Source organism: Papio anubis, chromosome 14, assembly GCF_008728515.1.
Source record: "Papio anubis isolate 15944 chromosome 14, Panubis1.0, whole genome shotgun sequence".
In the NCBI taxonomy this organism is placed as follows: domain Eukaryota; kingdom Metazoa; phylum Chordata; class Mammalia; order Primates; family Cercopithecidae; genus Papio; species Papio anubis.
The window spans coordinates 103,786,440-103,813,361 of NC_044989.1; the positions used below are offsets into that span (position 1 = coordinate 103,786,440).

General features: G+C 37.6%; 1 protein-coding gene across 18 annotated transcripts in view; it reads left to right on the forward strand.

Moving 5' to 3' along the window:
- TSGA10 (testis specific 10) overlaps nucleotides 1-26,922 on the forward strand; it is a 151,286-nt gene that overhangs the window by 98,302 nt on the left and 26,062 nt on the right. For 16 of the 18 annotated variants that reach the window (XM_031655462.1, XM_031655458.1, XM_031655456.1 and 13 more), the window contains one exon: nucleotides 10,453-10,662. The exons of 1 other annotated variant lie outside the window; for it this stretch is intronic. In XM_031655462.1, coding sequence (XP_031511322.1) covers nucleotides 10,453-10,662 — 210 coding nt within the window. Of the gene's footprint in view, nucleotides 1-10,452; nucleotides 10,663-19,792; nucleotides 19,992-26,922 lie in introns of those variants that run through there. One more of the 18 variants, XM_017947772.3, reaches the window with a different exon arrangement.

A 26,922-nucleotide genomic window follows, 5' to 3' on the forward strand; every position in this document is an offset into this window, starting at 1 on the left:
AATAACATTTCCAAATAAGGAAGGGGCATAAGCTATGAACTAAGACTTGCCTGGGTCTGTCCAGACATGCCTGAGTAAGCCAAAGCAACTAACTGGGCTAAAGTGTAAGAACTAATAGTTGATAGGAGTTTTTAGAGTAAGGAGCTATTATTCCTGGTGTCTATTATTTTATTTTTTAACCAAGACGAGCTTTGAAGAGGAACTTTTCTACGTTCTACAGTATGCTGGCTCTTTTTCAGTCCCATACGAATTTTAAGATTTTTAGAATTGTATTTTCTAGTTCTATGAATAATGATGATGGCATTTTGATGGGAATTGCCTTGAATTTATATATTGTTTTTGGCAGTATGGTCATTTTTATAATATTGATTCTACCCATCCATGAGCATGGGATGTATTTCCATTTGTTTCTGCTGTAAATGATTTCTTTCAGCAGTGTTTTGTAGTTTTCCTTGTAGAGATCTTTCGCCTCCTTGGTTAGGTATATTCCTACGTTTTTTGTTTGTTTGTTTGTTTGTTTTGTTTTGTTTTGTTGCTATTGTAAAAGGAGTTGAGTTCTTGATTTGATTCTCAACTTGGTCGCTGTTGGTATATAGCAGTGATGATTTATGTACATAGATTTTGTATACTGAATTCATTTATCAGATCTAGGAGCTTTTTGGATGAATCTTTAGAGTTTTCTAGGTATATGATCATAAAATCAGCAACCAGTGACAATTCACTTCCTCTTTACCAACTTGGATGCCTTTTATTTCTTTCTCTTGTCCGATTGCTCTGGCTAAGACTTCCAGTACTATGTGGAATAGAAGTAGTGAAAGTGGGCATCCTTGTCTTGTTCCAGTTCTTAGGGAGAATGCTTTCAATTTTTCCCCATTTAGTAATATTGTTTGTGGGTTTGTCATAGATGGCTTTTATTACCTTAGGGTATGTCCCTTCTATGCTGATTTTGCTGAGGGTTTTAATCATAAAGGGATACTGGAGTTTGTCAAATGCTTTGTCTGCATCTATTGAGATGATCGTGTGATTTTTGTTTTTAATTCTGTTTATGTGGTCTATCATATTTATTGACTTATGTATGTTAAACCATCCCTGCATCCCTGATATGAAACCCACTTGATCATGGTGTGTTGTCTTTTTGTTATGCTGTTGCATTCGGCTAGCTAGTATTTTATTGGGGATTTTTGCAGCTATGTTCATCAGGGATATTGGTCTGTCGTTTTCTTTTTTTGTTATGTCCTTTCCTGGTTTTGGTGTTCGTGTGGTATTGGCTTCATAGAATGATTTAGGGAGCTTTCTCTCTTTCTCTGCCTTGTGGAATAGTTTCAGTGGGATTGGTACCAATTCTTTGAATGTCTGATAGAACTCAGCTGTGAATTCATCTGGTCCTGGACTTTTCTTTATTGACAGTTTTATTATTATTATTATTACCATTTGAATCTTGCTGCTTGTAATCTAGAAGGGTTGTATATTTCCAGGAATTTATCAGTTTCCTCTAGGTTTTCTAGTTTGTGTGTGTAACAATGTTAATAGTAGCCTTGAATGATCTTTTGTATTTCTGTGGTATTAGTTGTAGTATCTCCCATTTCATTTCTAACTAGGCTTATTTGGATCTTCTCTCTTCTTTTCTTGGTTAATCTTACTAATAGTCTATCAGCTTTGTTTATCTTCTCAACCAGCTTTTTGTTTCATTTATCTTTTGTAGTGGTGTTGTTGTTGTTGTTGTTTCCATTTCATTTAGTTCTGCTCTGATCTTTATTATTTCTTTTCTTCTGCTGGGTTTGAGTTTGGTTTGTTCTTGTTTCTCCAGTTCCTTGAGGTGTGACCTTAGATTGTCTGTGCACTTTCAGACTTTTTGATGTAGGCATTTAATGGTATGAACTTTCCTCTTAGTACCACTTTTGCTGTATCCCAGAGGTTTTGATAAGTTGTGTCACTGTTATTGTTCAGCTCAAATAATTTTTTAATTTCCATCTTGATTTCATTGTTGACCCAGAGATCATTCAAGAGCAGATTATTTAATGTCCATGTATTTTTATAGTTTTGAGGGTTCCTATTAGAGGTAATTTCCAGTTTTATTCCACTGTGGTTTGAGAAGATACTTGATATAAATTCGATTTTTAAAAATTTATTGAGATTTGTTTTATGGCCTGTCATATGGTCTATTTTGGAGAACGTTCCTTGTGCTGATGAATAGAATGTATACCCTGCAATTGTTCGGTAGAATGTTCTGTAAATATCTGTGAAGTCCATTTCTTCTAGGTTATAGTTTAAGTCCATTGTTTCTTTTTAAACTTTCTGTCTTAATGACCTATTGAAGTCCCCCACTATTATTGTGTTGCCGTCTATCTCATTTTTTAGGGCTAGTAGTAATTGCTTATAAATTTGGGAGCTCCAGTTTTAGATGCATAAATATTTAGAATTGTGAGATTTTCCTGTTAGACTCTTCCTTTTATCATTATATAATGTCCCTCTTTGTCTTTTTTAACTGTTGTTGCTTTAAAGTTTGTTTTGTCTAATATAAGAAAAACTACTGCTGCTTGCTTTTGGTTTTCATTTGTGTGGAATGTGTTTTTCCACCCCTTTACTTTAAGTTTGAGTCCTTATGTGTTAGGCGAGTCTCTTGAAGACATCAGATACTTATTTGGTGAATTCTTATCAATTCTGCCATTCTGTATCTTTTAGGTAGAACATTTAGACCATTTACATTCAGTGTTAGTATTGAGATGTGAGGTACTAGTCTATTCATTATGCTACTTGTTGCCCAAATACTTTGTTTTTCTTTAATTGTGTTATTGTTTTGTAGGCCTTGTGAGATTTATACTTTAAGGAGATTCTATTTTGGTGTGTTTCAAAGTTTTGTCTCAAGATTTAGAACTCCTGTCGGCAGTTCTTACAGTGCTGACTTGGTAGTAGCAAATTCTCTCAGCATTTGTCTGAAAAAAAACTTTATCTTTTTTTTTTTTTTTTTTTTCATTTTTGAAGCTTAGTTTCACTGGAGACAAAATTCTTGGCTGATAATTGTTTTGTTTAAGGAGGTGAAAGATAGGACCCCAATGCCTTCTAGCTTGTATGGTTTCTGCTAAGAAATCTGCTGTTAATCTGATAGGTTTTTCTTTATAGGTTACTTGAAGCTTTTGCCTCACAGATCTTAAGATTCCTTCCTTTGTGTTGATTTTATTATTTATTTATTTATTTATTTTTGAGACGGAGTTTTGTTTTTGTCACCCAGGGAGAGTGCAATGGCACTATCTCAGCTCACTGCAACCTCTGCCTCCTGAATTCACATGATTCTCCTGCCTCAGCCTCTAGAGTAGCTGGGATTACAGGCACCTGGCACCACGCCCAGCTAATTTTTTTATTTTTAGTAGAGAAAGGGTTTCACCATGTTGGCCAGGCTGGTCTCGATCTCCTGACCTTAGGTGATCCACCCGCCCCAGGCTCCCAAAGTACTGGGATTACAGATGTGAGCCACCGCACCTGGCTTGTGTTGACTTTAGATAACCTGATAACTATGTGCCTAGGTAATGATCTTTTTGCAATGAATTTCCAGGTATTCTTTGGACTTCTTATATTTGGATGTTTAGATCTCTAGCAAGGACTGGAAGTTTTCCTCAATTATTGCCTTTAATAAGTTTTCCAAACTTTTAGATTTCTCTTCTTTCTCAGGAACACCAATTATTCTTAGGTTTAGTGATTTAACATAATTTTAAACTTATTGGAGGGTTTGTTATTATTACTGTTATTTTTCAAGACAGAGTTTCACTTTTGTTGCCCAGGCTGGAGTGCAATAGCACAATGGCTCACTGCAACCTCTGCCTTCTGGGTTCAAGCAATTCTCCTGCCTCAGCTTCCCAATGTTACTATTTTTTTAAATTCTTTTTTCCTTCTCTTTGTTGCAGTGGGTTAATTCAAAAGTCTTGTATTCATGCTCTTAATTTCTTTCTTCTACTTGTTCTAGTCTATTGTTGAAACTTTCCAGTGTTTTTTGCCTTTTTCTGTTTGACTTTTCATTTGCAGAAGTTGTGATTGTTTTTTATTCATGCTATCTATTTCTCTGGAAATTTTGTCATCCATATCCTATATTTCTTAAAATTTCTTTAAGTTGCTTTTCACCTTTTTCTGGTGCCTTCTTGAGTAGCTTAATAATCTACCTCCTGAATGCATTTTCTGACAATTCAGAAAATGCCATTAAGAAATTTGTCATTCAGATATTTCTGGCAGTTCAGTTCCCAATAAGTTCCTCATTTTCCATCTGAGACTTCCTCAGCCTGGACTTCACTGCTTATATCACTATAAGCATTTTGGTCAAAACAATTTAACAAGTCTCTAGGGAGTTCCAAACTTTCCCTCATCTTCCTGTCTTCTTCTGAGTCCTCTACACTCTTCCAACTTCTGCCAGTTACCCAATTACAAAGCTGCTGCCACATTTTCAGGGATTTTTATAGCAATGCCCTACTCAGTACCAGTTTTCTGTATTAGTTCTCACATTCTTATTTAAAAAATACCTGAGACTGGGTAATTTATAAAGAAAAGAGCTCTGCCGGGCGCGGTGGCTCAAGCCTGTAATCCCAGCACTTTGGGAGGCCGAGACGGGCGGATCACGAGGTCAGGAGATCGAGACCATCCTGGCTAACACGGTGAAACCCCATCTCTACTAAAAAATACAAAAAAAAAACTAGCCGGGCGAGGTGGCGGGTGCCTGTAGTCCCAGCTACTTGGGAGGCTGAGGCAGGAGAATGGCGTGAACCCGGGAGGCGGAGCTTGCAGTGAGCTGAGATCCGGCCACAGCACTCCAGCCTGGGTGACAGAGCGAGACTCCGTCTCAAAAAAAATAAATAAATAAAAAGAAAAGAGCTCTAATTGGCTAATGGTTCCGCATGCTCTACAGGAAACACAGTGGCTTCTGCTGTGCTTCTGGGGTGGCCTCAGGAAACTACTCATAGCAGAAGCCAGAATGGGAGCAGGCACATCACATGGCCAGAGCAGGAGGAAGAGATAGGGCAGGGAAGGTGTTACACACTTTTAAACAACCAGATCTTATGAGAACTCACTCACCATCATGAGAACAGCACCAAGGGGATGGTGATAAGCCATTCATGAAGGATTCAGTCACTTCCCATGATGCCCCACCTCCAACATTGAGGATTATAACGGGACATGAGATTTAAGTGGGAACACAGATCCAAATCACATGAATTATCTAGGACTTCTAGAAATATGTCGAATAGAACTGTTGAAAGAAGATATTCTTGCCTTGTTCCCAATCTTAGAGGAAAAACGTCTAGTTTCTTACCATTGTCTAATGTTAGCTGTAGGTTTTTTGTAGATGTTCTTTATCAAATTGAGAATTCTCCTCTATTCCTACTTTGTTGACAGTTTTTGTCATGAATGAATATTGAATTTTGTCAAATGCTTTTTCTATATCTATGGATGTGAGTATATGATTTTGTTAACCTGTTGATGTGATGGATTACATCAACTGATTTTTGAATGTTGAATCAGCTTTGAATATCTGAAATAAATTGTACTTGGTCATGGTGTATAAGTCTTTTTACGCTTTATTGTATTTAATTTCCTAATATCTTGTTGAAGATTTTTGCATGTATTTTTCTGAGAGATATTAGTCTATAATTTGTATTTCTTGTAGTGTCTTTCTCTGGTTTTGGTATTAGGGTAAATCATTTGTACTGTTTTCAAGAAATTGGTCCATTTGATCTAAGTTGTCAAATTTATGGGCATAGAGTTATTAATAATATTTATTATTATTTTTATGTCCATATAGTCAGTAGTAATGGCTTCTCTTTTATTTCAATATTAGTAATCTTTTCTTGATTAGCCTGCCCATGTGTACATCAGTTTTATTGATCTTTTAAAGGAACCAACTTTTGATTTCTTTGATTTACTCTATTAATTTCCTGTTTTCAGTTTCATGGATTTCTGCTCTTATTTTTCTTTTCTTCTGTTTATGTAGTTTGGATGTTTGTTCTCTCCAAATTTCATGTTGAAGCGTGATCTCTAAATGTTGGAGATGGGGTCTAGTAGGAGGTGTTTGGATCGTGGAAGCAGATCTCATGAATGGCTTGATGATCTCCCCAGGGTAATGGGTTGACATGGGATCTGGTTATTAAAAGGTATCTGGGGCCAGACTTGTGGCTTACGCCTGTAATCCCAGCGTTTGGGAGGCCTAGGAGGACAGATCACTTGAGCCCAGGAGTTCGAGACCAGCCAGGCCAGCATAGCAAAACCCCATCTCTACTAAAAATACAAAAATGCACAGGGCATGATGACACACACCTGTAATCCCAGTTACTTAGGAGACTGAGGCATGAGAATTGCCTGAACCTGGGAGGCAGAGGTTGTAGTTGGCAGAGTACCACTGCATTCCAGCCTGGGCAATGGAGTGAGACTTTGTCTCCAAAAAAAAAAAAAAAAAAAGGTACCTGAGACCTCTTTTCTCTCTCCCTTGCTCACTGTTTTGGTATGTGACACACCTCCTCCCCATTTGCCTTCCACCATCAATAAAAGCTTCCCAAGGCCTTCCCCAGGAGCAGATGCTGGCACAATGCTTCTTGTACAGCTGGTAAAACCATGAGCGAAATAAACCTCTTTTTTAAAATAAATTACACAGTCTCAGGTATTCTTTTATAGCAACACAAAACACACTAATACATCCGCTTTTTTGGCGGGGGGGGGAGGATTTAATATGTTCTTTTTTTCCCTAGTTTCTTAAGGTAGAAGCTTAGGTTATTTTTGTTTGTTTGTTTGTTTGTTTGGAGACAGAGTTTCGCTCTTGTTGCCCAGGCTGGAGTGCAATGGCAGGATCTTGGCTCACTGCACCCTCCACCTCCCAGGTTCAACTGATTCTTCTGCTTCAGTCTCCTGAGTAGCTGGGATTACAGGTGCCTGCCACCACGCCCAGCTAATTTTTTATATTTTTAGTGGAGACAGGGTTTCACTATGTTGACCAGGCTGGTCTCAAACTCCTGACCTCAGGCGATCCACCTGCCTTGGCCACCCAAAGTGCTGGGATTACAGGCGTGAGCCACCACTCCCAGCCAGGTTATTGATTTTAGATATTCCTTCTTTTCTAATATGTGCACTCAGTGCTACGAATTTCTTGTAAGTACTGCTTTAACTACATGCCACAAATTTTGGTAAATTATATTTTAACGTTTATGTCTTTCAAAAATATTCTAAATTTTTTTTGTGATTTCTTCTTTGACCTATGTGTAATTTAGAAGTATGTTGTTAAATTTCTAAATATTTTGGGACTTTCCAACTATCTTTCTGTTAACGTATTTCTAGTTCAACTCCACTGTGGTCTGAGAGTGTACTTTGTATGATTTTTGCTCTTTTAAGTGTGTTCAGATGTGTTTTAATAGGGCATATGTAGTCTATCTTAGTGAATGTTGCATGTGAGCTTGTAAAGAATGTGTAATGTCTACCGATCTTTGACAAACCTGACAAAAACAAGAAATGGGGAAAGGAGTCCCTATTTAATAAATGGTGCTGGGAAAACTGGCTAGCCATATGTAGAAAACTGAAACTGGATCCCTTCCTTACACCTTATACAAAAATTAATTCAAGATGGATTAAAGACTTAAATGTTAGACCTAAAACCATAAAAACCCTAGAAGAAAACCTAGGCAATACCATTCAGGACATAGGCACGGGCAAGGACTTCATGTCTAAAACACCAAAAGCAACGGCAACAAAAGCCAAAATTGACAAATGGGATCCAATTAAACTGAAGAGCTTCTGCACAGCAAAAGAAACTAACATCAGAGTGAACAGGCAGCCTACAGAATGGGAGAAAATTTTTGCAATCTGCTCATCTGACAAAGGGCTAATATCCAGAATCTACAAAGAACTCAAACAAATTTACAAGAAAAAAACAACCCCATCAAAAAGTGGGCGAAGAACAGAACAGACACTTCTCAAAAGAAGACATTTATGCAGCCAACAGACACGTGTTAAAAAGCTCATCATCACTGGCCATCCGAGAAATGCAAATCAAAACCACAATGAGATATCATCTCACACCAGTTAGAATGGCGATCATTAAAAAGTCAGGAAACAACAGGTGCTGGAGAGGATGTGGAGAAATAGGAACAGTTTTACACTGTTGGTGGAACTGTAAACTAGTTCAATCATTGTGGAAGACTGTGTGGCGATTCCTCAAGGATCTAAAACTAGAAATACCATTTGATCCAGCCATCCCATTACTGGGTATATACCCAAAGGATTATAAATCATGCTGCTATAAAGACACATGCACACGTATGTTTCTTGCAGCACTATTCACAATAGCAAAGACTTGGAACCAACCCAAATGTCCATCAGTGACAGACTGGATTAAGAAAATGTGGCACATATACACCATGGAATACTATGCAGCCATAAAAAAGGATGAGTTCATGTCCTTTGTAGGGACATGGATGCAGCTGGAAACCATCATTCTGAGAAAACTATCGCAAGGACAAAAAACCAAACACTGCATGTTCTCACTCATAGGTGGGAATTGAACAATGAGAACACCTGGACACAGGAAGGGGAACATCACACACCAGAGCTTGTCATGGCAGGGGAAGTGGGGAGGAATAGCATTAAGAGATATACCTAATGTAAATGATGAGTTAATGGGTACAGCACACCAACATGGCACATGTATGCATATGTAACAAACCTGCACATTTTACATATGTACCCTAGAACTTAAAGTATAATTAAAAAACTAAAAAAGAAAATAATGTGTATTCTGCTGTTTTTGGATAAAGTACTCTATAAATATTTAGAACCAATTGATTGATAATGGTATTCAACTGAATTGTATCATTGCTGACTTTCTGCCTGCTTGGTCTGTCAATTACTGATACATGGGTGTTGCATTCTCCAATAATAATCTATAATAGTAATCTAGAATAGTATCTCTCCTTGCCATCCTATCAATTTTTTTGCCTCACATATGTTGGCATGTTGTTAGGGACATACACATTAAGGTTTGTTATGTCTTCTTTGAGAATTAACTTTCTGCAATCATTATGTCATGCCCTCTCTTTATTACTGATAATTTTCCTTTCTCTGAAATTTGCTTTGTCTGAAATTAATGTAGCTACCCTAACTTTCCTTTTATTAGCATTAACATTTAAATATGAATATTAATTTATTGTAGATAAATAAGATCTTGTTTTCTTATCCACTCTGACCATTTGTCTTAATTGGGGTATATAGATTAGTCATAGTTAAAGTAATTATAGTTGGATTAATATTTCCCATATTTATAAGTATACTTATTGCACTGTTCATTTGTTTGTTTAGTCTTCAGCTGCTCTTCTGCCTTTTTTGGTTTTAACTGAGCATGTTATATGATTCTATTTTGTTTTTTCTCTTAGGGTATTAATTATATTTTCTTTTCATGTATTTATATAGTTATTTGTATCATTATTAATATATGACTCCTCTAATAGTCTGGATGTTTCATTAGAGCAGATACCACTTACCATTGAATATGTACAGTGACTGGAACGGAGTGTATATTCAATAAATATGTGATGAATGGGTGGGTGGATGGAAGGATGGATAAAAAGTTGGCTTGAAGAATAAGAAAGAGCGAGTGAGGAAGGAAGGGAAGAGATAGAGAAAAAGTAGGAGTGAATTATGGCCAAATAACTTATAGTGGGAGCAAATTATAGTGCTTCACACTTGTGAAATCACTTGTAAAAACACATAAATGTATTTGCCTCTCAGTTCTCCTTGTCTTCACATTATCGCAAACAAATACTTCTCTGTAGGTGGCAGTGCACTTACATAAGACATTTTTCTAAAAGAAAAGGGTGGGGGTGGAATTATCTTGAACGTTCGAAAGCATTTATGTAACTTGAATCTCATAGTTTTAAAAACATGCTCTTATTTCCTATAATGTGGATATATACTTCATTTATACTTGCCCTTAGTCTTTTTCCCTCAGAGGTATTAAAGAGTTATCAGTTTTCATTTTATGACATCATGATTGAAATCAACATGCCAGTCAAGAATTCAAAAACAGGTGTTGTGAATAAGACAGTGGCTAGCATTTTTGTTTTTAACAACAACAATAGCATTTGTAGTATAAAATAATTGAAACTGGCTAATATAGTTGGTCAAATGATATATCTCAACTAGCTTTGGGGCTGGAGACTTTTCAGTGGGAAAAGTTTCTTTTTCCTAAGTACGTTAAAAAGAATGACCAGTTGACCACCCTGCTAGTGAATTATGTAAAAAAAAAAATAAAAACCTGAATTTATATTAGAGTGTTTTGTACATATTGTTACCACCTATATTATCTAAAACTTCATACAAGCTAAATGCACTATTCTTAGATTTGCCCCACTTTGTTTTTCTATGTTGTAGTTTTCTTCCAGTTTAATATGTATGTATACATACATATATATATATATAATTTTATTCTTACAGCACTTAAATGCAGAAAGGTCTTACAAGTCCCAGATTTCTACCTTACATAAGTCTGTTGTAAAAATGGAAGAGGAGCTTCAGAAGGTTCAGTTTGAAAAAGTGTCCGCTCTTGCAGATTTGTCTTCTACTAGGGAACTCTGTATTAAACTTGACTCAAGCAAAGAACTTCTTAATCGACAGCTGGTTGCTAAAGATCAAGAAATAGAAATGGTATGTAATATATTTTTAAAATCTTCTTTAAAATGGCTGTTACTGTAAAGTTAGTATAATTTTGGAAAAATACGTTCTTTTTTATGTAACATTACATCAAGCCATGTCTTTGAACTTAGATTTTATTTTTTTATTTTTAAAATCCAAGAGGTTAGTTTATGACAGCTGTATTCCAAACAGCTTAAGACTGTAACAAAAACTCTTCCTTTGAGCGTGTGATTTGCATTTACTTTTAGCCGGCAGAATCATAAAACACACTGACATAGCGATCAGCAAAGAACCACGAGGTTGAGGTTTATTTAGCTAAATTTTAACTTTAATGATATTCTTTTAAGCTAAATTTATTTATTAATTGGCCAGGTTCTTTTAACTGTAACTCAGTTGATTGTATCTACTTTGTGCCTGACATTGTACTTGCCACTGGGAGTATAATTTTCAAAAGATATAGGTTCCCATCCTCAGGGACTTCCCACTGACATACAAGTAATTCGTAATGAATGATATATTAATAAGAGACACTAAAAGCTTTATAGAGGAAATTTCTATTCAGCCCAGGAATATCAGGGAGGAGTACACAAGGAGATACTGAGGAGCTCTAAAGGAATGAGGCATCCCATTCAAAAGGGAAAACAACACAGGCAAGGATATGGAGTGAATAATAAGTACTTTGTAATGGCTAGTGTAGCTTGCACGGGAGGAAGTGGCTGGGGAGATAGAGCCCGAATTTTAAAGTATGTGTAGAAGATGCATAGTGTATTTGAAATACTGCAAAATTTTGGTCATGTTTAAATTTCTGTTATTGCCAAACCCTGTTGAACCTTTGTTTATTTATTTTTTTTATTTTTGAGATGGATTATCACTCTGTCGCCAGGCTGGAGTGCAGTGGCACGATCTCAGCTCACTGCAACCTCCAGCTCCCTGGTTCAAGTGATTCTCCTGCCTCAGTCTCCCAAGTAGCTGGGATTACAGGCGTCTGCCACCATGTCCAGCTAATTTTTGTATTTTTAGTAATGATGGGGTTTCACCATTTTGGCCAAGATGGTAGGTCTCGATTTCCTGACCTCGTGATCCTCCCACCTCGGCCTCCCAAAGTGCTAGGATTACAGGTGTGAGCCACCGCGCCCGGCCAAACCTTTTATTTTGTTAGTCTGCAGTTGGATAATGTATTTGAGAATCATGTATCTAGTTTATTTCTGTAAGGGCCACTGTTAGTGTTTTAATGAAGTGGTATATGCTGGAATTCTCACTCTTCAAATTATCTTTTATTTAAATAAGAACATTTTAGGCCGGGCGCGGTGGCTGACGCCTGTAATCCCAGCACTTTGGGAGGCCGAGGCAGGCGGATCACGAGGTCAGGAGATCGAGACCATCCTGGCTAACACGGTGAAACCCCGTCTCTACTAAAAATACAAGAAACTAGCCGGGCGTGGTGGCGGCGCCTGTAGTCCCAGCTACTCGGGAGGCTGAGGCAGGAGAATGGCGGGAACCCGGGAGGCGGAGCTTGCACTGAGCCGAGATCTGGCCACTGCACTCCAGCCTGGGCGACAGAGCGAGACTCCGTCTCAAAAAAAAAAAAAAAAGAACATTTTAATGATGAAAGTAACTCAAGAATAGGTACTCACTATAAAAATTCAAACAGGCTATGCATAGTGACTCACGCCTGTAATCCCAGCACTTTGGGAGGCCAAAGCAGGTGGATCACCTGAGGTCAGGAGTTTGAGACCAGCCTGACCAACGTGGAGAAACCCTGTCTCTACTGAAAATGCAAAAACTAGCTGGGCGCGGTGGCAGGTGCCTGTAGTCCCAGCTACTCGGGCGGCTGAGGCAGGAGAATTGCTAGAACCCAGGAGGCGGAGGTTGCCGTGAGCCAAGAATCGCGCCATTGCACTCCAGCCTGGGCAACAAGAGCGAAACTCCGTCTAAAAAAAAAAAAAAGAAAGAAAAATTTCAAATAATACGTTCTTTACACTTTTTTACTGATGTTTTTAAATTGGAAAAGTCTTACCTGTTACTCTGACACAAAATGAAGTAGAAATATCAGAACATGTCACACGAACTTATTAAAAAATACACTATGACCAAGTAGGGTATATTCTAGTAATCTTCTTAAAGTTTTGAAATCATTGCCCTTAGCAAAACTATATATAAATCTTGATAATGATTTATATTAATTTAAAAAATTTTAAAGATGTTTACTCCAAGTTTTGTAGCTTACTTCCTGTTTCCAAAGTACTTTAAGTTACCCTGACATTAATCTTTTTTCTTTTATTTTGCTTTGGAATTTAATTATTTACGTCTGCATCTTTATCTCCTCAAAGCAACAATCTCAACCATCCTATTTATTTTTGTATTCTTTTTAGCTGTAATATGTATATAGGAGGTACTCAGATAGTTTTCTTCTAGATTAAACTTTTGATTTTGGGATATAATGGTAGATTTGCATGCAATCGTAAGAAACAGTATAGAGAGATCCTGTGTACCCTTTACCTGGTTTTGCCCAATGGTAATATCTTGAAAAATTATATATATTGCAATACTCTATTAGATATTTGACATTGATTTAGGGTGATGCAGAGCATTTCCATCACAGGAACCATTGTGATGCCCTTTTGTAGCCCTGTCTACTTCTCTCCTATCCCCAAACCCTCCTTAATTCCTGGCAATCATTAATCTGTCTTCCATTTCTATAATTTTGTCATTTCATGAATATTACATAAATGGAATAATACAATATGTAACCTTTTGGGATTGGCTTTTTTCACTCAGCATAATTCTCTAGCGATTCATCCAGGTTGTTGAATGTGTCAATAGTTCATTCCTTTTTATTACAGAAGAATGTTCATCCTGTTGGTGTAACACAGTTCGTTTAACCCTTTACCCACGGAAGAATGTCTGAGTTATTTCCAGTTTTTGGATATTACAAATGAAATGTTTAGGTTTTTGTATGAGCATAAGTTTTCATTTCTCTGTAAATCCCCAGGAGCACAATTTTGGGTTCTTGTGTTAGTTGCGGGATTAATTTTTTAGCCAAGTGCCAACCTGTCTTCCCAAGTATCTGTACCATTTTGCATTCCCACCAAGAATGTATGAGTGACCTAGTTTCTCCACATCCTTGCCAGCATTTGCTGTTGCCACTGTTTTTTAATTTTGCCATTCTGAAATGTGTACAGTACTTTATCATGGTAGTTTTAATGTATATTTCCTTAATGACTAATGAAATTGAAATTCTCTTTGTGTGGTTGTTTGCCATCTCTATATCTTCTACAGTGAAACGTCTCTTTGTCTTTTGTCCATGTTCTCATTGGATAGATGTCTTTTTTAATGTTCAGTATGGAGAGTTCTTTATTCTACATACTAGTTCTTTATCACAGCAGCCCCCAACCTTATTGGCACCAGGGACCAGTTTCATGGAAGACAGTTTTTCCACACACTGGGTGCGGCAATAGGGGATGGTTTCAGGATGATTCAAGTACATTACATTTATGGTGCACTGATGTCTGTTATTATTACACTGTGATATATAATGAAATCATTATGCAACTCACCACAATGTAAAATGATTGGGAGCCCTGAGCTTGTTTTCCTGCAACTAGACAGTCCCATCTGGGGGTGATACGAGACAGTGACACCCGAAAGGTGTTGCTTAAGTCCAGTCTACTCTGTAATCTCATTTTGGTGGCTGTCACCATAGAAAACTCTGCGTCACAAAGATAGGATGTTGGAAACGGAAGCAGGCTCTTCAGTGTTTTTGTGGCAACCTCAGGTTATTCTGCCTCGACTTTAATCCAGAACGGATGGAGATTTGAAATTGTCTCAACGTACTTTTAAAGCCACCATCATTTGTGATCTCAAGCAGTTGATCCTCTTCTGGCACTGACAAAGTCGATTCACCTGGCATATTCACAGATGGGTTGCAGATCCATTCCTTCCAAGTCCAGGGGTCTTTTGTGATTGGGAAATAATGCTCAAACTCTTTTGAAAGCTGAGATAGGTGATCATACACCAACTGGGAGAAAGAAGGCCCTGGCTCACCCTCCTTCAAAATCTCCGCCAATGTTTGAAACATGTCAAAGATCCCAGTATTCACTTGTTGCCTCCAATATTCCAGTTTGGCTTTGTTTGTTTTGTTTTGTTTTGTTTTGTTTTGTTTTCACTCTGTCGCCCAGGCTGGAGTGTGGTGGCGCGATCTCGGCTCACTGCAGCCTCCACCTCCCAGGTTCAAGCGATTCTCCTGCCTCAGCCTCCCAAGTAGCTGGGATTACAGGTGCCTGCCACCACACCTGGCTGATTTTTGTATTTTTAGTAAGACGGTATTTCACCATGTTGTCCAGGCTGGTCTTGAACTCCTGACCTCAAGTGATCTGCCTGCCTTGGCCTCCCAAAGTGCTGGGATTACAGCAGTTTAGTTTTGAATGCAGCCACTTTATCTGCCAACTTGAACGCAGTTGTCATTCTCCGCTGAAGTGACAAATGGAGTTTGTTGAGCAGGTTGTATAGGTCACACAAGTAAGCAAGTTTTGAGACGCATTCTGTGTCACTGAAATGTGCTTCCAGTGGCGACATTTTCTAAAAGAAATCCCTGGAGTTGCTCTCGTAACTCAGAAGCTCTGACCAGTGATACACCTTTAGAAAGTCATCTCACTTCTGTGTGTAAGAGAAGACGTGTTTGCTCTGCATCCATCTCTTCACAGAGCTATGCGAACAGACGTGAGTTAAGGGCATGCACTTTAATGTGGCTGATAATTTTAATCACATCCTGCAAAACATTAAGTTCAGGTGACATTTTTTGGATAGCCAGCATTTCTCTATAGATAACACAGTGTGTAGACTCACATTCAGAGGTGACCTCTTTGACCCAAGTAATGAAATCAGACAGCCATCCAGCCATGGCAACCACTGCATCTGTGCATATACTGACACAAAATGACCAATTTAGTTTTCCTGATATGTCATCATTCAAAGACTTGAGTAGTCTGCAACCGTGATGTTGGTTGGCAACAAAAGTGCGCATAACATATCTTCCTGCACATGCTCCTGAAAAATATGTCACACAGAAACAAGCATTGTTGCCTTGCTGTCAACATCGGTAGACCCATCAACCTGGATTGCATACCATGGTGACTCATTAATCCTCTGTAACAATTGTGTTGCAATATCTTCTGTTGTTTCATCAATTCATCTAGTTATTGGTGCTAGTCAAAAGAGGAACACATGCCACCTTTTGAACTTAAGCCTCTCCTAAAATTTTATGACATCTATCCTTATCAGTATGCAGGATCAACTCTCCACCAATAGCAAAGGGCTTCTTAGCATTAGCAACGTGTTTAGCCACTAAAAATGATGCTCTCAGTGGAGACACATTCGATGAAGTGGTGGTCTTTAATAATTACTTCTGTTCTTTGTGTTCACATTTTTTTTTTCTTTTGAAAAACTCCAAAGCTTGTCTTTTAATACAGAGTGCTTGGTCTCCACGTGGCAAAGCAGTTTTGAAGGTTTCATGATTTCACTGGATAGCCGGTTACCACATTATACAAAGCAGACTTGGAGAATGTGAATCACCTGTTGCAATGAACCTGTAATTTAAGTAGGACTCGGTATCTTCTTTTAAATGCAGCTTTCCTTTTCTTGACAGTCTTAGAGTCTTCTGCTGCCTCATCATTGGGTCTTTTGCCTTTCTCAAAGGAGCTCTCTAGTGATGTTTGTTTTTTACTCATTTTGGCTAGGGTTAGCTTGTGGGCTTGCCAAAACTGTGACTGAGACAAGTACTCCGTGCAGGAAAGAGACACGGATGGAAGTGGCGAATAAAAAAATGGGCGGGCCACCTGCAGACTAAAATAAGTGTCAGATTCTGACTTAAAGCCTGCCGCCAGATGCAACTGTACAATTGAAGCACATCAACTCACTTGCCACTATAAAGCCTACCACCAGATGCAACTTAATTGTCACTTGCCACTCAGCGATAGGGTTTTGATATGAGTCTGCAAGCAATTGATTTATTAAAGTCTCTGCACAGCCAACCCTCTCTGCTAATGTTAATCTATATTTGCAGCAGCTGCCCAGAGCTAACATCAGTGCCTCAGCTCCACCTCAGATCAGCAGGCATTAGATTCTTTTAAAGAGTGCACAACCCAGATCCCTTGCCTGTGTAGTTCACAGTAGGGTTCCACTCCTATGAGAATCTAAGGCTGCTGCAGATCTGACAGGAGGCGGAGTTCAGGCAGTAATGCGAGTGATGGGGAGCAGTTGTAAATACAGATGAAGCTTTGCTGGCTCACCTGCCACTCACCTCCTGCTGTGCTGTGCTCGGTTCCTAACAGACCACAGACTGGTAGCGGTCTGTGGCCCAGAGGCTAGGGAACTCCTGCTTTATCAGATATGTGGTTTGCAAATATTTTCTTTCACTAAGTATGTGGCTTGTGGTTTTTTCCTCTTAACAGGGTCTTTCTCAGATAAAAAGTTTTCAGTTTTGATGAAGTCGCATTTATAAATTTTCCTTTTGTGGATTGTGCTTTTGGCTTTAAGTCTAAAAATTATTTGCTATAGCTCTAAATTCCAAAGATTTTCCTACTTCTTATTCTAAATGTTTTATAGTTTTATTTTTCACATTTAATTCCATGACCCATTTTGAGTTAATTCTGTGTGAAGTGTGAGGTTGACATAGAGGTTCTTTTTTTTTTTTTTTTTTTTTTTTTTTTGCCTATGAGTATCCAACTGCTTCTGTACCATTTGTTTAAAAAGCTATCTTTCTGCCATTGAATTGATTTTGTACCCTTGTGAAAAATCAATTGGGTATATTTGTGTGGGTCTATTTCTTGGTTTTCTATTCTTTTACATTTACCTATATATCTATCTTTCCCCCAATACCACAGAATTTTGGTTGCTGTAGTTATATATTAAGTCTTTAATTTAGGTTCATCTGCTTTATTCCTTTTTTTTTTTTTCAAAATTGTTTTAGGTATTCTAGTCTCTTTGACTTTTCACATAAATTTTAGAATATTCTTTTTATATCTACAAAAATCCTACTTGAATTTTGATAGGAATTGCATTAAAATTGCATTAATTTGGGGAGAATTAGCATCTTTACTATGCTAAGGCTTCCACTTCATGAATGTGATATGTCTTATTTAGATCTTCCTTGATTTCTTTTGTTAACTGTGTAGTTTTCAGCACGCAAGTTCTGTACATGTTTGGATTTCCACCTACAAAATGAAAAGAAGTATTCTTTTTTTGAGCTATTGTAAGTGGCATTTTAGTTTTAATGTCATTGTCAATGTGTTCCTTGCTAGTATGTAGAAGTACAATTGATTTTTGTTTTTTTGTTTTCTTTTGGTTTGGTTTTAGAGATTGGGTCTTACTCTGTTGCCTAGGCTGGAGTGCAGTAGCACATAGATTACTGCAGTCTTGAACCCCTGGGCTCAACTAATTCTTTCACCTCAGCCTCCTAAGTAGCTAGGTGGCACTACAGACATGTATCACCATGCCTGGCTAATATTTTGATTTTTGTAGAGATGGGAGTCTTGCTATATTGCCCAGGCTGGTCTTGAACTTCTGGCCTTAGGCAATCCTCCTGCCCCAACCTCCCAAAATGCTGGGATTACAGGCATTAGCCAGCATGCCCAGCCAACAATTTTAATTTTTTTTTTTTTTTTTTTTTTTTTGAGATGGAGCCTTGCTCTGTCACCCAGACTGGAGTACAGTGGTACGATCTTGGCTCACTGCAACCTCCACCTCCTGGGTTGAAGTGATTCTTCTGCCTCAGCCACCTGAGTAGCTGGGATTACAGGCATGTGCCACCACACCCAGCTAATTTTTGTGTATTTAGTAGAGACAGGGTTTCATCATGTTTCCCAGGCTGGTCTCAAACTCCTGACATCAAGTTATCTGCTCGCCTCAGCCTTCCAAAGTGCTGAGATTACAGGCATGAGCCACTGTGCCCAGCCAACAATTTTAATTTTTGAATGTTTATCTTGTATCCTATGAACTTGCCAAATCCACTTAGTAGTTCTAGGAGTTTTCCTGCAGATTCCATGGGGTTTTCTAGGTAAACAACCACTGTATCTGAAAATTAAGACAGTTTTATTCTTTTCTGATCTGTGTACCTTTTCTTGCCTTCTTGCACTGTTTCATACATAAGCACTATGTCAATTAAGAATGGTGAAAGTGTACATCTTACCTTCTTCCCAATATTACAGAGAAAGCATTCAGTGTTTCACCACTAGTGTTATCTGTAGTATTTTGTAGTTGCTTTTTATCAAGTAGAGGGATTTTCCCTCTATTCCCATATTTCTAAGAGGTTTTATCATAGATGGATGTTGAATTTTGTCAGATGCTTTTTCAGCATCTAATTATAAGATCCAATTATTTTTCTTATTTAGCCTATTAATATGATAGATCGCATTGATTGTTTTTGAATTTTGAACTAGCCTTCCATCCCTGAGATCACTCAGATAATTTTAAATAAGAAAAGAGAAGTTAGGGTCAAAAATATCTATATTGCCACCTTCATTCTCCTATAAAAATAGTTTAAAGCACTATCTGGACCTTTTTGTCCGTCTTAGTATTCTTTGCTTTTCTTTCTTTAAAAAATATATTTACTGAGCTATATTTGTTGATGTATCATTCACATAATATACAATATACCCTGGTCTTGATCTTCTATCTCTAAATTAATAGTATATCTATTAACTAACTCTTCTCAAGAGGAATTTTGAGAGCATGAATTCCAAATATTCTTCCTTTAATATCTTTTAATGAATACTTATGCTATGGATGATTTCCTTAGGCATCATATGAGAAGTGCTTTGGAAAATCTCATATAATTTTTGAAGGAAGCAAAGGATTTTTAAAAATGTAGTCATCACCTTAGGCTACAATGGATTTCAGAACCTAAAACTAGAATAAGGTATTTTCTCCCACTATAGACATTTTGTTACGTTTCCTTCTGGCCCTTTTATTTTCCTAGCCAGATTTTTGTATTCTTTTGCATAGTTGCAAAATAATATATTAAATGGATTATTCTACTTTTTTACCATTTCTGTATAAAAAATTAAAAATTTTTATTAATGTATAAAACAACATGGAAAATTTTTTTACATAAGACTTTTATCACATTTTGCATTATATCCTTAAGATGGATTCCCACAAGTGGAAATTTTGGCACATACAGCCAACGAGCTTTCAAAAAGCCACTGCTTCACAATTAAGAGGAAACATCATGAAAACAAAAATGGAAACAATAGACCAGTTAGAAGTTGAATAGAGAACCATGGACAGCAGCAGCTAACAAGAGCCCTTCTGGGATCAGAGCAAGCCTCAAAACTTTGCCTCAAAACTACCCCTTCTCCTGTGAGTTTGACAGAGAGTAGAATGGTGGTGATGAGGGGTTGGGGGCGAGGGGAGTAGGGGAAGAAGGGAGACGTTGGACAAGGGGTACAAATTTTCAGTTACAAGGTGAATAAGTTTGGGAGATCTAATGTACAGCATGGTAACTACAGTTAATATACTGTATACTTGAAATTTGCTGTGAATAGATCTCATGTGTTCTTAACACACACATACAATAGTAACTAGATGAGAGAGAGGTGATGGATATGTTAGTTAGCTTAATTGTGACAATCATTTTACAATGTATGTGTGTATCAAGACATCATGTTATATTCCTTAAGTATGTATAATTTTTATTTGTCAATCATACCTCAACAATGCTTAGGTTAGGAAGTTGTACCCCTTCAAAGGGATCAAATGTAACTGGATCACACTGTGAAGCAACGTTACCCACAGTTGATTGTCAAAATAAATAGCACAGTCAGCTAGCAATTAATAGAGACTAATAGTTGGATTTGATACCAGTAGAGACAGACCAGCCAGACACTTAACAGGGAGATCAGAGAGAGACAATCAAAGAGAGCCTGGCTAAATCCATTGTCATCCTAATGGGAGAGGCTAGAATGACTGTGTAAATGCCCATGGGAGGGGATCGGGGTAACTATGTGCATACCCTGAGGAGCAACATCAGAGGCTATCTACTGCAAGGGGAATAGACATCACAGAAACAGTCCAGACAAGTAAATAAGGAAATGAGCCAACCATAACAAGCCCCAAGATGGGGAGGATCAGTATTGAGACATGCTACAATATATTATTTAAAATTTCTAGTTTTCAACACAAAAATTTAACCCTCAAAAAGACAGGAAAATGCAGCCCATCCATAGGAAAATAAAGCAAACAAAAGAAACTGTCTTTTAGAGCAGCTTATTATTTCCTTATTATTAGTCTCTATTTGATGAGACATTGTTATTGCTCCTTCTTTTACTTTTTTCTTTCTTTTTTTTAGTTGACAAATAATAATTGTGTATATTTATGGAGTACAATGTGATATTTTGGTCTATGTATGTAGAAAGATTTGATGTATGTATGGTAGACAGGTTTAATTAAGCTAATAACATATCAACCAAATTATCAACTTATTTTTTGCAGTGATATCATTAAAATTTTATCTTTTAGCAATTTTGAATTATACAGTAGATTATTATTAACTGTGGTCACCATACAGTGTAATAAATCACCAAAACTTATTTCTGCAGTCTAACTAAAACTTTGGACTCTTTGATCAACATCTCCCCTTTCTCCATCCTTCCTCCTCCCACCATTCTGCTCTCTGTTTCTATAAAGTCAGCTTGTTTAGATTCCACTTATAAGTAAGATCATACAGTATTTGTCTTTCTGTGCCTGGCTTATTTCAGTTAGCATAATGTCCTCCAATTCCACCCGGGTCACCATGAATGACAGATTTTTTTTTCTTTTAAAAGGCTGTATAGTAGGAGTCCCCAGCCCTTGGGCCGCAGACCTGTCCGGGCCCATACCTGTTACTGCAGACTGATACCAGTCCTAGCCACACAGCAGGAGGTGAGCGGTGGGTGAGTGAGCATTACTGCCTGAGCTCCACCTCCTGCCAGATCAGCAGTGGCATGAGATTCTCATAAGAGCGTGCACCATATCGTGAACTGCGCATGCAAGGGATCTAGGTTGCACACTCCCTGTGAGAATCTAACTAATGCCTGATGATCTGAGGTGGAAAAGTTTCATCCTAAAACCATCCCCACCCCCTCTGCTGTCCATGGAAAAATTGTCTTCCATGAAACCAGTTCCTGGTGACAAAAAGGTTGGGGACTGCTGCTGTATAGTATTCCATTTTGTATATATACCACATTTTCTTTATCCATTCATCTATTTTTGGCCTTACTTTACTTCCTTAAGTATGACTTCCTTTATTTCTTTGAACATATTTAAAAGAGCTGCTTTGGGCCGGGTGCGGTGACTCACACCTGTAATCCCAGCACTTTGGGAGGCTGAGGCCGGCGGATCACGAGGTCAGGAGATTGATACCATCCTGGCTAACACGGTGAAACCCTGTCTCTACTAAAAAAATACAAAAAAATTAGCCGGGTGTGGTGGCAGGTGCCTGTAATCCCAGCTACTTGGGAGGTGGAGGCAGGAGAATGGCGTGAACCTGGGAGGCGGAGCTTACAGTAAGCTGAGATCATGCCACTGCACTCCAGCCTGGGTGGCAGAGTGAGACTCTGTCTCAAAAATAAAAATAAAAAAAGAGCTGCTAAGTCTGACTGTATATGTTTGCTATCCTTCCTTCTATCAACTTCTTTAAAAGCTATAACATTTAAAAGTAATAATTGTAACAATACATCATTGGACTTGTGACATATATAGATGTAAATGTAAGACACTCATATCACTAATGAGAGAAGGAAGAAATAGAGCTATGTGGGAATAACATTTCTATATTGTGCTGTAAATAGTTCAACAGTAATAGTTGCAGATGTCAATACCCCACTTTCAATAATGAAGAGAGCAGCTAAGCAGAACATCAACAAGGAAATACAGGATTTCAACAACACAAAAACCAAATTGGCATTAACATAAATATATAAAACACTCTTCCAACAACAGTAGAATACATAGTCTTCTCAACATGGAAGATCCTCCAGGCCAGATCATACATTAGGCCATAATAAAAGCCTCAGTAGATTTAAGAGGATTGAACTTATACAAAGTATGTTTTCCCACCACAGTGGAATTGTTAGGGACTGATAAAAGAAGATAATTTTGTAAATTCACAAGTATATGAAAATTGAGCAGCACATTCCCAAATAGTGGTGAGTCAAAGGAAAAATCACAAAGGAAAAAAATACTCTGAGATTAGTGAAAATGGAAGTGTACTGTGTCAAAACATATAGGATGCAGCTAAAGCAGTACTTAGAGGGAAATTTATAGCTATAAATGCCTATCTATATTAAAAAAGAAGAAAATTCTTAAGTCACTAACATAGCCTTCCACTTAGAACACTGGAAAAAGGGAACAAACTAAACTCACAGCAAGAAGAATGGAAATAATAATCCAGATTAGAACAGAAACTAGAAGAGAAAACAATCGAGAATCAAAGAAGCCACAAGCTTGTTCTTTCAGAGTATCAACAAAATTGACAAATCTTTAGCAAAGTGACAGACTCAAATTACTAAAATTGGGAATAAGAGAAGGGACATCACTACTAACCTTACAGAAAAAAGTGTCATGGGGAATATTATGAACAACTGAATGCCAAAAATTAAATGTTTAGATGAAATCAACAAATTTCCAGAAAAACACAAACTATTAAAACTGACTTAAGGAAAAGAAGAAAATCTGAATAAACCTATAACCTAAAGAGGTCAAAATAGACATTTCTAAACTTTCATAAAGTAATACCAAGGCCCAGATGGCTTCAGTTGTGAGTTCTTCCAAATGATTCAAGATGCATTGATCCAAAATTTTTGCAAACTCTTCCAAAAGTAGAAGAGAACACTTCTCAGTGCATTCTATGAAGCCATTATTGCCCTGATGCCAAAGCCAGACAAAGACCTCACAGGAAAATCAAACTGCAGACAGTTATCTCTTATGAATACAGGTGAAAAATTCTCAAGAAAATACTGTAACACTGAATCCAACAACACATAAAATGAAATTTACACCATCAAGTAGGGTTTATTCCATGAGTGCTGGGTTGGTTTAACACCTGAAAAATCAGTTAATACATCATCATATCAATAGAATCAAGAACGAAAACCACACAGGCTTCTCAATGGATGCAGAAAAAGCATTTGGCAAAATCCAACATTCTTGTCTGATGAAAACACTCTATAAACTAGAAATAGAAACTTTCTTGACCTCATAAAGGGCATCTATGAAAAACCCACAGCAAACACTGTTTTTAGTGGTGATTGAATGCTTTTGCCTTAAGATCAGTATCAATACAAGAATGCCAACCTTGCCTCTTCTATTCAACATTGTAGCAGAGGTTCTAGGCAGGGCAATTAGGCGTGAACAAGAAATAAAAGGCATCCAGATTGGAAAAGAAGTAAAACTATCTCTGTTTGTAGGTGACATGATCTGAAATATAGAAAATCCGAAGAATCCACTAAAAAACTATTAGAATAAATGAGCATCAGGGTTGTAGGACACAAGATCAATATCCAATTATTGTATTTCTTATTTCTATACATTAACAATGAACAATCTGCAAATGAAAATAAAAAAATTCTGTCAAACAGAATTGCATCAAAAAGGGTAGCACTAAAAAAGGACAAATATGGCCAGGCGCAGTGGTTCATGCCTGTAATCCTAGCACTTTGGGAGGCCGAGGCAGGCCGATCATGAGGTCAGGAGATCAAGACCATCCTGGCTAACATGGTGAAACCCCATCTCTACTAAAAATATAAAAATTAGCTGGGCATGGTGGCACATGCCTGTAATCCCAGCTACTTGGGAGGCCGAGGCAGGAGAATCACTTGAACTAGGGAGTCAGAGGTTGCAGTGAGCCAAGATTATGCCACTGCACTCCGCCTGGTTACAGTGCAAGACTCTGTCTAAAAAAATAAAGACAAATACTTGTACTTTACAAAACTACAGAACATCATCAGCAGAAATTAAACGAGACCTAAATAAAGGGAAACACATCCCACGTTCATGGGTCCGAACACTTATCATTGTGAAGATGGCATTACTCCCAAAACTCATCCACAAATTTAATGCAATGCTTACCAGAATCCCAGGTGTCTTCTTTGTAGAAATTGTCAAACTGATCTAAAATTCATATGGAAGTGCAAGTGAACAGCCAAAACAATCTTGAAAAAGAAAAGCAAAGTTGGGAGACTCACACTTCCTGATTTCAAAACTGTCTGCAAAACTAAAGTAATCAAGACAGTGTGGCACTAGCATAAGGAAAGACATAGAGGTTGATGGAACAGAATTCAGAGTCCAGAAATCGTTTATACATTTGTGCCCAAAAGATTTTTCAAAATACAGGTGCTAGGACAATTCAATGAGGAAAGCATAGTATTTTTGGCAAATGGCATTGGGACAACCTAACATCTATTTGGAAAAGAATGAAGTTGGATCACATGCAAAGATTAACTGAAAATGAATCATAGCACTATATGTAACAGCAAAAACTATACTAAGAAGAAAATACAGAAGTAAATCTTTGTGACCTTGGGTTAGGCAGCGTTTTCTTAAATACACATCAAAAACACAAACAAAAAAGAATAAATAGATTAAGTAGACTTGATCAAAATAAAAAATCCTTCTGTGCTGCAAATGATACCAAGAAAGTGACAAGACGGTGCACAAGATGTGAGAAAACATTTGCAAACCATATATCTGATAAGAGATTCATATTCAAAATATATAGCGGTGTTTCATGCCTGTAATCCTAGCATTTTGGGAGGCTGAGACAGGAGAATTGCTTGAGCCCGGGAGTTCAAGACCAGCCTGGACAACATGGCAAAAACCTATCTCTACAAAAAATACAAAAATTAACCAGGTGTGGTGGTGTGCGGTTGTATTCCCAGTGACTTGAGAGCCTGAGGTGGGAGGTTTGCTTCAGTGAGCCATCTTCATATCACTGCACTCCAGCCTGGGTGACAGAATGAGACCTTGTCTCAAAAACCAAAGCACAAAAAACTTAATAACCCAATTAAAAAACTAGGCAAAGGATATTAATAGACATTTCTCTACATAACATACATAAATGGCCAATGAACACATGAAAAGATGCTGAACATCATTAATAAAAAAATGCAAATCAAAACCATACTATTTCACAACCACTAGGATGGCTATAATCAGAGAGAAGATAAAAAATGTTGACAAAAATGTGAAAAAAGTGAAACCCTTATACATTGCTGGTGGAAATGTAAAATAGTAAGGCAACTTTGCAAAACATTTTGGCAGTTCCTCAAAGTGTTAAAAATTAGATTACCTTACAGCTCATAAATGTCACTTCCATCTATTCAAGAGGAATGAAAACATGTCCATACAAATACTTGTATGCAAAGTTTTATGGCAATATTCTTTGTAACAGTCCCAAAGTATAATAAGTCAAATATTTTTAACTCATGAATACATCTGTGATTTATCTATGCAATGGAATATTATTAGGCAATAAAAGTAATGAAGTTTTGATACCTGCTAAAACATTGATAACTCTTAAAAACATTATGCTAATAAAGGAAGCCAATCACAAAAGACTGCATACACATTGTTTGTTTCTATTTGTATGAAATATCCAGAATAAGGCAAATAGTAGAAAATAGTTTAGGGGTTGCCTAGGGCCAGATAAGGTTCTGTGTTGGTTTTTTGTTTTGTTTTGGTTTTTGCTTTTTTTTTTTTTTTTTTTTGAGACAGGGTCTCTTTCAGTGGCCAAGGCTGGAGTGCAGTGGCACCATCTTGGCTCACTGTAGCCTCGACTTCCTGGGCTCAAGCGATTTGCCACCTCAGCCTGCTGAGTAGCTGGGACTACAGGCCTATGTCACCTTGCCTGGCTAAGTTTTTGAATTTTTTGTAGCGATGGATTTTCACCATGTTGCCCAGGCTAGTCTCAAACTCCTGAGCTCAAGCAATCCACCTACCTTGGCCTCCCAGAGTGCTGAGATTACAGATGTTAGCCACCATGCCCAACCTTGAGTTTCTTTTTGGGATGATGAAAACGTTCTCACATTAGATTGTGGTAACAATTGTACAACTGTGTTAATATGCTAAAAATCATTGATGGCATGCGAATTATATTTCAAAAAAGCTATTGTCAAAAAAATCATGGTTCATTTTCTACTCCTGCTAGCAAAGTATACGCGATTGCCATTGCCCAACGTAACGTTCATTAACGCAAACTAACACATTTGCCAATTAGATAGACTAGAACAGTGTCTTCGG